Source organism: Daphnia pulicaria, chromosome 1 (genome assembly GCF_021234035.1).
Source record: "Daphnia pulicaria isolate SC F1-1A chromosome 1, SC_F0-13Bv2, whole genome shotgun sequence".
NCBI classification, from domain to species: domain Eukaryota; kingdom Metazoa; phylum Arthropoda; class Branchiopoda; order Diplostraca; family Daphniidae; genus Daphnia; species Daphnia pulicaria.
The window spans coordinates 40,849,429-40,862,252 of NC_060913.1; the positions used below are offsets into that span (position 1 = coordinate 40,849,429).

A 12,824-nucleotide genomic window follows, 5' to 3' on the forward strand; every position below is an offset into this window, starting at 1 on the left:
CGAACGAGATAGGTTTTCAGACTCTTCCTCCCGTTAATTTTCCCAACTCGAGACTAGACAACGTTCAACCTTGATAAAAAAAGAGGTATGGCAGACGTTTTCCTGTAGGCTATCGGGAGGAAGGGAGAGGATCGTTTTAAAAAAGTTGTAATATTATTTGATTAAACCCCTATTTCCGTCGTTAAACATAAATGATTTAAGTTGATTGTTATTAACTGACAGGTAACTAAATAACTTTTTATGTTTTGTTTATTTTCAGTTCAGTTGAATTCTTGCTTCTGTTGAGAAGTGTCACCAAACAATAGCAATTTTGTTTTCATACTGAAATGTCTTGCTGGTGCAATTTTTGAAAGGGTTACTGTTTTCTTGAAGTAAACTATATTTTGTTTTATTTCTTTTACAGTCCTGGATGTTGGTGCTGGACCACTTATTATCAACGGCATGAAATGGCCACCTCTGATCAACCTGATGGATGGAACCAAGAGGTATATCATGCTGCTATGTAGTTCAAATGACAATGATTGATCAGTCTCCCATTTAAATAGGTTGAAGTAGTAAAGAATGATTCCTCAAATGGATTAGGTCGTCATGATTCTTACAATATTCTAAAATCATTTGGCCAGTGTTTTGATTCTGGAGTTGTCTTGTTGGCTACTAAGAAAAGTTCATATCAATCAGATCAATCATTTTTGGCAGTGAGGAAGTATAATCTGGAAGACTGTCGCAAAGAAATTTGTCGCTTTCTTAAGGTATGGCGAAAAAATGTATTCTAAACACAGCAAACTAACGCTAACACTTTTTTACAGGAAATTTGGCTGATGAGAAACTTAAGTCATGAAAACCTGCTGACATGTATTGATAGTTATGTTATTGGACACAGCTTGTGTATTGTCACCCCACTTGTTGATTATGGGTCAGCTTTGGATCTCATCCAGACACATTTTAGCAATGGATTTCCAGAAGTTGTTATTGCAGGGATTTTACGTGACGTTCTTCATGCTCTGGTCTACTTACATTCAAAAGGCTACATCCATAGAAGTGTCAAGGCCAGTCATATTTTGATATCATCAAAGGGACAAGTCATGTTGACAGGTTTAAGGGATGCTTATTGCATAGTCGAAAAAGGGCGTTGGCAAACGGCCGTCTTTGACTACCCCATCGATGCTGAACAGAACTTTTGCTGGTTGAGTCCTGAAGTACTACAACAGAACTTACGTGGCTACTGTGAAAAGTCCGACATCTACAGCCTTGGTATAACGGCCTGCGAGTTAGCAAACGGTGTTGCTCCCTTTGTTGATTTACCTTCAACTCAATTACTTATCAATAAGCTCAATGGCCCCCCTCCTCAGATCTGGGATTGCACCACAGTTCCTCCTCCCGAACACCGAATTATTCTACCTAATCAGCCTGCAGATTCTGGTGTTTTCGATGGAGTCACGGCTTGCAGCAACATTGACGCAAGACTGGAAGCTGCATACCAACGAACTTTTTCTCGATCATTTCACCGCTTCACAATGCTATGTGTACAACTAGATCCTGGACTTAGACCAGGTTCTACGCAGTTATTGAAGCATCCCTTCATTCAGTCCATCCGAAAAGGTTCAGTAGCCAACTGGCTGGAGTATCTGACCTTAATCTCCATCCCCACAATACAGAACTTGTCAAAAAGTCCTACAATAGAAAACGAACCAACATTCAACAGTGCCCAACTGGAATCTGCAACGTTTACCCACGACGACAAAGAAGATCAGCGTTTATCCCGAGATTCAATTGCATGGGATTTCTATGATTGAAATAATTTACAGCTAAAAATTTGTTTGTGTGTTACCTTGTTTTTCTTGTTTTTTTGAGATTTGTCGCATAAGAGGAACTGAGAAATCAACACCAGAACAGTAACACTTCCTTGTCAAATAACGCGCATATTACACATGTCATAGCGAACACAATTACTTGAATACAGCCTCATTCCTTCCCGTCTCATTACAAGACACATGGCATCTGAAAAAGCGTATGTTACAACCAAATCGGTTCTCCCCATTATTTTTAACGCACGTTCAAAGAAGAGATTGTAAGACCTCGCTGAGCTCGTGCTCATATAGAGCTATGGTTAACATAATTGCAAAACCACTTAGAAGGCCAAAAAGTTGAAGTAATAACTGCAATAGAGCCGAACGATGTTTCCCAGAATGTCCGTTCAATTCTGGCATCTGTAAGGGAAAATTTTGATCAATGTAAATGTTTCTTTTCCTCAATTCTAAATATTTCATTCTACCATATCGACGAGTGCGATATAAAGAAACATGCCTCCGGTGGCAGCGAATATCCAGGGAGCTGTATTGTGCGCTGATCCTATAGCAAGTCCTACCAGCACTCCCAGTAGGCAGAGAAAGGAGGAAATCAAATTACAAATCATGGCTTGCTTGATCGTCATTCCAGCTTTTAACAGTACAGCGAAATCCCCTTTAGCGAAAATTAAAAAAGCTTAGGATTGAAGACTAATTCGTTATTAAAATGTTATAGAAATACCAAGTTCATGAGGAAGTTCGTGACACAAAACGGCGATCGCTGTAGTAAAACCTCCAGTAATGGAAGCTGCAAAAGCAGCTCCGATGGCTAAACCGTCCGATAAGTTATGCATTCCATCTCCTGCAAGTACAAGCCACGCAAGCGAAGCGACGCCATCAGGACGGGCGTGAATGTGTCCATGAGAGTGCGAGTGCCCGTGATGTGACGTGTGGTGCTCAGAAATGAATACAGTGAGCGAATCGGCCTGTCGAGCGGCCGTTGTTTCCTCTACTGGTCGCGCTAATGAGCCGTTAGATTCTTTAGTTTTAACACTTAATAAATGCTCAGACTGACACGATTCTGGTAATCGTTGACTTTCAGGAGCGGAAGCGGCGGAGTCACTGCCATCACAAATTTCGTGAGAAGCACAATAAATTAGTGGTTTTCCAACCACAAGACCCTGCCATTCGGAGCAGCCATTTTGCTGATCTTTTGGTCCGGAGCATTCGTCAGCTGCCACTTTGTTTGCGCAGTCTTCTTCTCCATTATTAAGAAATGTTACTTCCTTAACGCAGCTGACTAGAAGATCTGCGTCAGGTTCCCCATGCGTTGCATCACTAATTCTTGGCTCAAGCAAATGCTGGTCTCCTTCACCCGTACTCGTTGCACTATCTTGATGCTGATGATTCTTATGACCTTGGTGGCTATGCCGATGATGACGACATAGTTTTTCACCCACCATTTTGCTTGATCCAGACAGCAAATGCACAACTTTATCGACCTAAACAAGGCAACAATGCAAAATAAGTTAGAAGGTACACCTTATGTGAAGCGGAGATTGCGGAGTTACCTGTTTTGTCGATTGCAGTCGCTGCCGCCATTCGCCAAAAATGTTCAACAACCGCTCAACAATAAAAAATACGACCAATACAGTAAGGATAACAACTCCTCTCCATACGACAATCGAGTCATGCCCATGCTCGTCGCTATGATGGTCCTCGTGTAACTCAGAATGTTCATTGTGGGATTCAAATGTTGCATTTTTTGGAGATTCTATTACACTTCTCGAATGATGAACAGCTGTAAACGCCTGCATGTAATGAGATGATAAATGAAACTTTTTGAAATTATCACATGTTAAGAGACTTACATGAGGGATCAGATGTAGTATGGCGTCACCAGTTAGTGTGCCAACCGCCAATGCGACTAGAAATTAATACATAGTAAACTGATTATCTGCTTTTTTGTTTAAATTGAATTATCTAAATTTATTACCTAGATACTGTATTGCAGGTTGAAACAACCACTGAGGGAGAATTTTGATTACTGCTACAGCAGCCAGACCACAAGTAGATATGAACAGGACACTCACACCAGCATAAAGCCAGGCTGCATCAAATTACAAGAGAGACAAAGTTACAAATTATACATACTAAATAACTGCTTTAACTGTCAACAAAAATAATTACCATTTTTAGTAGATGATTCTGATGATTCAGTTTTTGCAACAGGCTTTTCAGAGTCTATGCCTGGTGCAACTTCTGAAACAGTATGAATATGATGAGAAGTATCTTCTTTTTCTTTCCAATGTGACGAACAAAAACTTCTGACAGATTTCAAAATTTTATCAAGTCCTTCCAATGATAAAGAACCATTGCTGCTGTGAATTTCAAAAAGCTTTGTGGTACTGCACACTTCTTCATTTTTATCTTGAATATGTGATGAGGAATGGGCAGACAGGAACAAGCAAGCAAAGCAAACGAGGATCCCTGTGTGTCGACACATTCCTGCAACAAAAAAAAAGAAATTTTCCTATATCATCATGTATAATACCTTACAAGGCAATAGTAAATAACAAATTGGCAGACAAATAAAAAAAAATCATACCTGACATAAAAATTAACTGTTATCAAAAGTTGGTCAAAATAAAATACTGATTTTTGTCAGTGAGATTTGTCACTACTTCTCATCGACGATCCTTTTGAGATATCAAGGAAACAAATAACACAAAAAATTGTAGTGATGGTCTCCTGCTCTATTTAATGTTTTCGAATGTACGAAGTGTTGGTGAAGAGACACAAATTTGAAGCGCAGCTAAAGCTGCAAGTAAACGTTCATACAGCAACAACAATTTGGGTATGTCTACCACCACAACTTTCGTTTTTAAGTTAACCGACACACACGACAACAGACCATGAGTTTTAGACACAGATTTGGAAACCAGCTTGCTGCCTTACTTTCCAGTTCAGTTCAACAAATGAGACTGTGACGGAAAAATCCTTTTTTGTCGTTCCGCTACACGCGAAGCTGTCTGCTCCAACACGAGCTCGTCTAGACCTCTGGTAGGCTACGTGGGCAAATAGCTTTTTTTAAATTTTTTTTTTAACTATATAGTTAACCTATTGAAAAAGAGAAGAAGGTTCACACAAGGATATCTACAAATGCTGTTTTTTTTTCTTTTAGCACATATATATTTAGGTGTTATCACCCTGCTGTATGGCGTGGACCTGGGGTAGTGGGGTACCGGGTAGGCGGGTACCCTAGAAAAGTCCGCAACTGTAGAATGTTGTTTCAACTGTTCACTCACCTCTACGCTTAACCACGCACGATGATGTGGATACCGGGTTTGAGGGCATTTTTATCCTTATTGTTTTGTTTTTGTTTCATCAATGATGATCGTAGGATTATTGATAAAAAGCGGTACAATCGGTACACATGCATACGCGTCATACCATATCATACTGTACATTTGTCTATCTTACGACTTGCTAGACGTAAAATCCAAACTGATAAGGCTCACTCACGGATGCTTACATCTCTGTAGGATATCATCTTAAACCATATCATTTTATTTGTTGACGGACAGAATTATACTTTGGGGTTGCTTTGGGGCCATTCTATAATAGGCCATTCCAACCTCAAAAAGAAGTTTGTGTCTGTTCTCTTTTTATTGTGATATAATACTCAGGTTATCATCTATTCTTAACAATGGCATATGTTGAACTTACGCCTATGAACTTAACGGTACAACTCTTTAGTTTTATTTTCAAAATTATAAATAATCGTTAGTTTGTTATTTTAATTTTTAAGGCACTAAATATACTGTAGGTTCTAAACTTAAAGGCTTTGACTTTGCTTTCTATTTAACAATAAAAGTTAGTAAACGTAAGAATAAGATCCCATGATACAAATTATTTTATTTGGAGAGCTCAAGAGCTGTGTGTGTTGTGTCGTGACTGTCGTGTCAGGTACTCAGGTCGTGTGTGTGTGTTAATTTAAAAAAATACCCCCCCCCCCCCCCAAAAAAAAAATGAGTATTAGGGCCACCTCTGCAATTATCGTTGCCTTTGACTTTATTTACCTCCTTGTGATCTGTCATCCGCTATGAATCTCGATCACCTAGACCTAGTTTTCGTAAATAATAAATAAGGAAATTACTGAATTACACACACCTTTCTAAAAATGGTGAGGTTGAATTACCATGACTATTTATTTGTTTACTTTGTTCTTGGAGCTCAATCAATCTTGTGTGTTTAGTTTTGCTGGCACTGTATAATAGTTTATTGGTTTAATTAGATCATAAGACGGCGAAATCAGATTTGTTTTTGAAATAACATGTATACTTTTGATTTAAAATCATCTGTTTTACAGGGAAGTAGAATGAAAAGTACATCAGCAGCACCAGACCTTCTGACTGACTCTTATCCACTTGACAATAATAGTGTTACGGAAATATTGGAACACCCAAGATCTAGAACAGATTCAAGTCTATTTAACCAGTTAATAGGTAGAATTCCTTCAAGTGATGCACACAATTCAACAACACATTCTTGGAATGAAGTGAATGGAGATTGGCGGCATCTAAGAAATCCCCTTGCTAACAATGATGTTGGTAGCACTAGGGAAGAACTTCTCTGCTTTGACTCTGACCAATTAGATGTGCCTTTACTGACTAATACTATGGTAAATAAAATTTATATTAGTTAACAACATTTTGTTTCTCATGCCACTAAAAATATTCTTTATTTAGGGTGTTGATGCCAATTTTAGCAGAGAATCTGAAGCATGGGATCATTGTCATCAGAGAACACTGAATTCTAACAACCAAGTTCAAGCTCGTAATCAGTTGGTTGCTGCCTCTATTCTTTGTCTCATCTTTATGGTAATACATTTTTTATTTTCTAAGAGCACTGTACACCTTACAACTTTACTGATGCCCATGTAGATTGCAGAAGCTGTAGGAGGCTATTTATCCAACAGTCTTGCAGTTATGACAGATGCTGCTCACATGCTTTCAGATTTTACAAGTTTTCTTGTAAGCCTATTTGCAATTTGGGTTTCTTCTCGACCACCGTCCAAAAAGATGTCCTTTGGGTACTACAGAGCAGGTATTAAGAGATAATGATTATAGCAATTTTATGCCAATTGTTTGCCTACATGGCATTGACATATTTACATTTTGCGATTTAGAAATACTTGGCGCTTTGTTTAGCGTTCTCGTAATCTGGATTCTGACTGGCGTCTTAATTTATCTTGCGATTGATCGCATTATTCATCAGGATTACGATATCGATGCTAATACGATGATCATAGTTAGCTCTATAGGAGTAGTTATGAATATCGCAATGGGAGCAATCCTTCACGGAGGTCAGAAATTACGTCAGGATTGTTTGGTAATTTTTTTAAAAGTGCATCTTAATTCAAGGTCTTTGCAAGAAACTCAATCTGGTTCATCATGGCCACTCTCATGGAATTGGAGGTGGAGGACACGGCCACTCTCATTCAAACGGCGGGCATGGGCACAGTCATGATAATCACGGACATGGGCACAGTCATGATAATCACGGACACACATCGAACGCCTCTCGCAATATGAACGTAATTGATCAAACGACCATGGACGATTTATGGTGGTACTAATTAATGGATAAAATCGTTTAGGTGCGTGCTGCACTAATCCACGTAATAGGCGATCTTGTTCAAAGCATCGGGGTTCTTATTGCGGCCATTGTAATCAAATACTGGGTAGGCATTTCTTTGATTTTTAGAATTAATAGTTGTGTCATTGATTCTTTTTATCCTTTCTAAAAACGCAGCCTAGTTTTCGCCTGGCGGATCCCATTTGCACATTCCTCTTTTCTGGACTGGTGTTGACTACGACTATAGGATTAATCCGTGACGCGTCACATGTCTTAATGGAAGGCGTGCCACGTAATATTCAATATCACGAACTACGACGAGATCTTAAGAGCATCAATGGTGTATGCAACGTACATAGTTTGCATATTTGGTCTCTCACACTTGATAGAAATGCTCTGGCTGTTCACTTGGCTGTTGGTGAGTTGAATAGAAAGTGTAATAACTGACTAGCATCAAAAAGTAAAACCTTACTATATTGGACTTTGCAGGTGTTATGACAGATGCTGAAGAGGTGCTAAATAACGCTACTCGACTTCTCCAAATTAAATATGGTATCGCTCATTGTACGGTCCAGGTTGAACGGTTCAACGCTGCAGCAATTGAAGTCTGCCCACAATGTACTACATTCGACGATTAACTTAGACATTCCAGATCTAAACCTTTATATCTAAAATTCTAAACATTTATATTAAGCATTCCGCAGTCAAATCTACCTGCTAATTTGTGTATATATTTGTACGCTATAGTTGAGCACAAATTAGCAGCGATCTACAGAATTAAAGATTTAATTTTCGCATGCACAAGTAATACATTCGAGAACTATAACATTGGACGGATTGATTATACACAAGCGTTATTAAAAAAAAAGGAAAGTTTTTAAGATCTTAAATTCGCAATAGCTTTTTCCAGCACATCCTTACGAATACGCGGATGATTAGGATATTTAGTCAACACAGACTGGCTGATGTCGATGGCATCGGTATACTGTTTAGCTTTAAGGTAGCTCAAGGCCAGTTTGTAGCCTACCATGCCATTACTCTGATCAGACATCTTCCATGCATTTTCAAAATGCCCAGCTGCTTCACGGAATGATTGTTCTTTTTCCATTATGTATCCAAGGTATTCATAAGCTTTTGCGCAAGAGCGATTGTAGGTGAGGACGCGCCGGAGTAGTTCGTTGGCCACTTCCATTTTGTTCTGACCGGCTTGAATGTAAATGTCACTGAGAAGAAGCCAACAACGTTCCAAATATTCTCCCTCTTCTAAAGTCCACGGAGCTTTGATGAGGCGCTTGAGCTGATTTCGAGCACGTTGCGCCTGTTTTAGCAGCAAATGTGCGGTAGCGATGCCAAAAACCACACCTGGATTATCCTGCTGGTTGCTTTTTGTAGCAAACGTGGTCAAGTCTATCAACGCGCGTTCTACATTCGTCTTCTGTCGCGTCGCTAGCAAATATAGGTTAGGGTACAATACGTGAGTCTGCAATTCATCGCCTTCGACCATAGACAATTCTTGAAGTAGTTTAGCCGCCGTGTGCAGTGCCATCAATTCCTGTTTTTTTTTTAAGATAATATTTTTGAGCTAAATTTTAAGTAATAAATAAAATCAATAAGACAAACCGTGTCTTGGACTTCGTACTGAGAATCCAGATCAGTGACATTTTCCAGAGTTTCGCTGTCACCATTCAAACATATGTCTAGCATGATTCGGATGGCATATTGGCCCCAAACAGCATGTCCTCTTGCTCGGTTTAAAGCCAGCAGAGCAACGTTGTATTGTCCCGAATAGAATTCGTACAATCCTCTACAATAGCTGAGTCCTGGTTCATTCTGTCCGTGAACTGAGTTTACTTCGGCAGAAAGGAGTGTTACATTTGCATCTGATATATTTCCACGGCGTCGACAGACATCGATGAACTGACCCAACATTTCGTAATGGCAAGGCTAAAAAAGAAAATAGGGTCAAATCGAGGAAAATAAGGTGATTATTTAAAAAATTTTGGATTTACTTGTCGTTCTAGAGCTTGTCGGAAATGCAATGTTGCGGTTTCTAAGTCATTTTTACGAAGAGCGATCTGAGCTACCATCATCTGAGCTTGATCATTTTCACGATCGATTTTGAGCAACGACTTACACATGTACTGACAGTGTTCTACATCGTTGGTTTGCAAGTAAACTTTGGCCAATTGAGCCATGCAATGAACATCATCTGGAGAGTATGATAATGCCTCACGATAAAGCCGGATGGCCGCATCTGTATCACGATCAACCGATAGGGCGTGTCCAGCCATTTGAATGGAAATAGTGGACGCAATTTTCTTTTGCTCAATGAGATGATCAGACTGATCAACCTTTTTCACTAACGATCCAATAATGCTCTGGCATCTACGCAGTGAGGCAATAGCTTCTTCTTGGTCTCCACTCTTTTCTTGCACTTTGGCAAGTAGTTGCAGGAGTTTAACTTCTTGCATTAGTCTATCTGGATCTCCTCTAGCTTGTTGTATATTGGGTAGTAAAGCTTCGCTGATGATCTTTTCTGCTTTGTCCAACTGTCCAAGACGAGTAAGAAGCGTGGCGTACTCAATTCTCAATCCTGGGTGAGAAGATGAATCATCGCTGCGCAAGGCATCCTTAAAATAATTCAGCGCTTTTGTATACTGGTGAGTCAGGACTAAAGCTGCTCCTATTTTCGAAGCGAGTTGAAAGTTGCGCGGCTCAAGTTTTAGTGCATCTTCGTAAGCTAAAACGGCCTGGTCCACTTGATGCAGCGCCAAGTGAGCATCACCTAGCAAGGTCAGATTGCGTACGGTTGGTAGCTGACGTACAATATCGCGGTAACATTGAAGGTATAACGCTTCATCTTGTAGTCGATGCAGGTAGATATCAGCCATCTTCTCGCGGGCCTGTAGATGTTGTGGGTGGGAGTCTGGCAAAGCTTTCAGTTTGAGTAAAGCCCCATCAATATCACCTTCGTTAAGAAGGTGGTCAACCTAGACAAGAGGAATAGTGGTACCTACAAATATTATCAGGTCTAAATTCATACATACCTGAGCTAAAATAACAACTCCTTCTTGTGATGTCCCTTTCAGTTCCTGTAAAGCTTCTTGAATGACTTGGCCAGCGTCTTCTTTCTGATTGGAATCCATTAAAACGTGAAAAAGCTCTAAATAGGTGGCTGCCTTTTCTCCTAAACTGAACGGATATTTTGAACGTTTCATTCCCGCACTTGATGGTCTCATTCCACTTAAAATCATTGCCATCCGAATGCTTGAAAGACAAGCATCGGTATCCTTCTTTAGGCGTTGAACTTTAGCTAAGAGTAGGTGGTATCTATAGTATTTAAAAAATAAAAGTGTTAATATAATAAAGAATAATCGAAAATGATTTGGATTACCTTGGATGATCACGTACGTGAAAGTTATAGCTCAGCCCCATTTCAAGATATTGGGCTGCCTGGGCAAGATTATTTTGATAGATACCAATTTGGGCCATAAGTAAATAAGCTTCAATATAGGTTGGATCGACATGATCAATAATGTGGTGTAAAGTAGCACTGGCCGCTCGGTAATCACCAGCGATGAAATTTGCATTAGCTAACCGATACAGAGCGGGAAGTAAACCGGGACACGCCTGGACTACACAAGTCAAAATGTCTGACAACTCAAGCAAGGTCTGTGGTGAATCTTCGGGACCATGATATTGAAAATACTCTTCAGCAACAGAGAGTAAATAATCGGGATTTAAATTGTTTAGGTACTCGACACCGTACGAAATACAGCTAGCATTCTTTACTTGTAGCTGGTAAGCAAGTTTCAGTAAATGAAGGGATTCGGTTGGGTCTCTCTGACGCAACAACATGGCTTTGGCCAGCAAAAAGGTGGTACGAGATGAAGCATTGTCGTGTAATTCTTCGACAATGTTTAATTGTTGCTGTGCAGCCTCGTACTGTTCATCATCCAAAAGACAGTGGATCTTGAGCAACATAACTTCGATTGATGTTTCACCCGATTGGCTAATCTTTTTAAGAGAAGACAAAGCATCTTTGAAGCGACCTTGTAGTACTTGTTGCTGTGCCAATTCAAAAAGGTAATTAACATTTTTCTCATCCAATCTGATAGCTTTCTCAACGAATACTTGGCATTCGTTCAGAATGGGAATGTGCCTGCCACAAACTCTAGAGAAGAGCCTAGCTGAGTTCACGAAGAGCTCTCCATTAGTCGGTTCGTACTTCTCAAGTGCCACAAAAAGTTTTTTTAAGAGGGGGGTAGCGTCCACAAAACTACCGTCATGACAAATAGTTGCTAATATCTGTATCTCGAGTATTTTTACAATAAACGGATTGGGGACGTTGTTTATTTTCTTTGTCAGGTCACCCACAGCATCCCAGTCTTTTGCAGCGAGATGAGCGCGTAGTTTCTCAACTAGAAATTCTTGATTGTTAGGGAAATTGGAGATCATTTGGTTTAAAATGGGGAAAGCTTGTGAAACATTATCAGACTGAATTAGGTATCTAATTTTTCCTTGATAGGCTTCTATAGCACGACTATCAATTGAAATAGCTGATTCAAAATATTCCAAAGGATTTTTCTTTTTAGACTTGTCTCTATTAGACAAAAGTTCAATCCAGCCTTTAAGAATAATACCATCAATATTGTTTGAGCCTGAATTAATGCTTAACGCCCTATCAGCATACTCTCTTGCTTTCTCCTGGCGATTGTTCAAATGAAGGAAAAGTGCAGCATAGTAAAGGGATTTATCACTGGCTTTTTTTCTCTCACTTCTCAGAGCTGCTTCCAGTTGTGTGATTGTTTCACCAGCATCTATGCTTTTGAAATGCTTGTAAATATGGAGAGATGCTATAATAGCACTTAAATTCAAAAGGGGATCCGCTTGCAAAGGAGTTAGTAAATTGAGAGCATCTTCGACTTTATTAGTAAACAGCAAAGCAAGTGCCTGGTAAAATTTGTTGAGAGTATTGACAGAATTGTCAGTCGAGTTAGTTGCTTCTGCTGCTGAATGATACAACTGCTCTCTGAATAAACTGTGTATCTTCACCTCCATGTTCTTGTCTTCCATTTCCTCACGACAATTATAATATTATAATTAATATAGTTAATACAATTTACACACTCGAAGAAGAACTCGAAGAACACCAAACGGGTTTGCCTTTGTTTTCAAACTTTAGTTGCCATGACAATACGGCAAGTGTTGCTCTTTTGTTTTTCTCCGTCATTGCATTTTAATTCCAAAAATAAATTGTTCTATAATCGAATTTCTGAATCAAAGAAAATTTTAATTTAAATTAAAAATTTATTAGTATCACTTTCAAATCATATTAAAAAGTATATTTGAAAAATATCACGAAATCTCTCATTAGATTTGTCAATGTTCCGGAAGGAG

The 12,824-nt window shown here is 39.3% G+C and overlaps 4 protein-coding genes across 6 annotated transcripts; 2 read left to right on the forward strand and 2 right to left on the reverse strand.

Moving 5' to 3' along the window:
- The first annotated feature begins 63 nt into the window (after window positions 1–63).
- On the forward strand, window positions 64–1,946 carry LOC124320376 (STE20-related kinase adapter protein alpha-like). Of its 2 annotated transcripts, none has more exons than XM_046783242.1 (4): window positions 64–222; window positions 404–485; window positions 546–749; window positions 807–1,946. In XM_046783242.1, exons 2-4 carry the CDS (start codon window positions 447–449, stop codon window positions 1,791–1,793), a joined length of 1,230 nt encoding a protein of 409 aa, XP_046639198.1. In that variant the 5' UTR covers window positions 64–222; window positions 404–446; the 3' UTR covers window positions 1,794–1,946. The 2 variants fall into 2 exon arrangements, with proteins under 2 accessions (XP_046639198.1, XP_046639197.1); XM_046783241.1 differs by lacking the exon at window positions 64–222 and adding an exon at window positions 237–337.
- Window positions 1,813–4,863, reverse strand: LOC124320305 (zinc transporter foi-like). The gene is made up of 8 exons (XM_046783121.1): window positions 4,393–4,863; window positions 3,975–4,292; window positions 3,781–3,894; window positions 3,656–3,711; window positions 3,356–3,595; window positions 2,527–3,286; window positions 2,273–2,460; window positions 1,813–2,207 (listed from the first exon to the last, which is right to left on the reverse strand). Exons 1-8 carry the CDS (start codon window positions 4,397–4,399, stop codon window positions 2,055–2,057), a joined length of 1,836 nt encoding a protein of 611 aa, XP_046639077.1. The 5' UTR covers window positions 4,400–4,863; the 3' UTR covers window positions 1,813–2,054.
- A 557-nt stretch (window positions 4,864–5,420) lies between these two features.
- On the forward strand, window positions 5,421–8,257 carry LOC124320343 (zinc transporter 2-like). Of its 2 annotated transcripts, none has more exons than XM_046783188.1 (9): window positions 5,421–5,529; window positions 6,157–6,468; window positions 6,536–6,667; window positions 6,731–6,893; window positions 6,976–7,152; window positions 7,211–7,383; window positions 7,447–7,530; window positions 7,602–7,842; window positions 7,914–8,257. In XM_046783188.1, exons 1-9 carry the CDS (start codon window positions 5,494–5,496, stop codon window positions 8,060–8,062), a joined length of 1,467 nt encoding a protein of 488 aa, XP_046639144.1. In that variant the 5' UTR covers window positions 5,421–5,493; the 3' UTR covers window positions 8,063–8,257. The 2 variants fall into 2 exon arrangements, with proteins under 2 accessions (XP_046639144.1, XP_046639145.1); XM_046783189.1 differs by lacking the exon at window positions 5,421–5,529 and adding an exon at window positions 5,821–5,970.
- LOC124320231 (tetratricopeptide repeat protein 21B-like) lies at window positions 8,138–12,630 on the reverse strand. Its single transcript, XM_046783001.1, has 5 exons — window positions 10,819–12,630; window positions 10,472–10,754; window positions 9,434–10,414; window positions 9,045–9,368; window positions 8,138–8,976 (listed from the first exon to the last, which is right to left on the reverse strand). Exons 1-5 carry the CDS (start codon window positions 12,498–12,500, stop codon window positions 8,302–8,304), a joined length of 3,945 nt encoding a protein of 1,314 aa, XP_046638957.1. The 5' UTR covers window positions 12,501–12,630; the 3' UTR covers window positions 8,138–8,301.
- Between the last annotated feature and the right edge of the window lie 194 nt (window positions 12,631–12,824).

Bases quoted from the DNA above. Each gene is read 5' to 3' on its own strand.
- LOC124320376 (XM_046783241.1), top strand. The intron at 486-545 runs GTATATCATGCT...CCATTTAAATAG, and splicing joins CTGATGGATGGAACCAAGAG to GTTGAAGTAGTAAAGAATGA. The intron at 750-806 runs GTATGGCGAAAA...ACTTTTTTACAG, and splicing joins AAATTTGTCGCTTTCTTAAG to GAAATTTGGCTGATGAGAAA.
- LOC124320305 (XM_046783121.1), bottom strand. The intron at 3,712-3,780 runs GTAATAAATTTA...ATTAATTTCTAG, and splicing joins ACCTGCAATACAGTATCTAG to TCGCATTGGCGGTTGGCACA. The intron at 2,208-2,272 runs GTAGAATGAAAT...TTTCCCTTACAG, and splicing joins ATATCGCACTCGTCGATATG to ATGCCAGAATTGAACGGACA.
- LOC124320343 (XM_046783188.1), top strand. From the start codon at position 5,494: ATGGCATATGTTGAACTTACGCCTATGAACTTAACG. The intron at 6,894-6,975 runs GTATTAAGAGAT...TTTGCGATTTAG, and splicing joins CTTTGGGTACTACAGAGCAG to AAATACTTGGCGCTTTGTTT. The intron at 7,153-7,210 runs GTCAGAAATTAC...TCTTAATTCAAG, and splicing joins GGGAGCAATCCTTCACGGAG to GTCTTTGCAAGAAACTCAAT.
- LOC124320231 (XM_046783001.1), bottom strand. From the start codon at position 12,500: ATGGAAGACAAGAACATGGAGGTGAAGATACACAGTTTATTCAGAGAG. The intron at 10,755-10,818 runs GTAATCCAAATC...TAAATACTATAG, and splicing joins CACGTACGTGATCATCCAAG to ATACCACCTACTCTTAGCTA. The intron at 9,369-9,433 runs GTAAATCCAAAA...TTTCTTTTTTAG, and splicing joins GACAAGCTCTAGAACGACAA to CCTTGCCATTACGAAATGTT.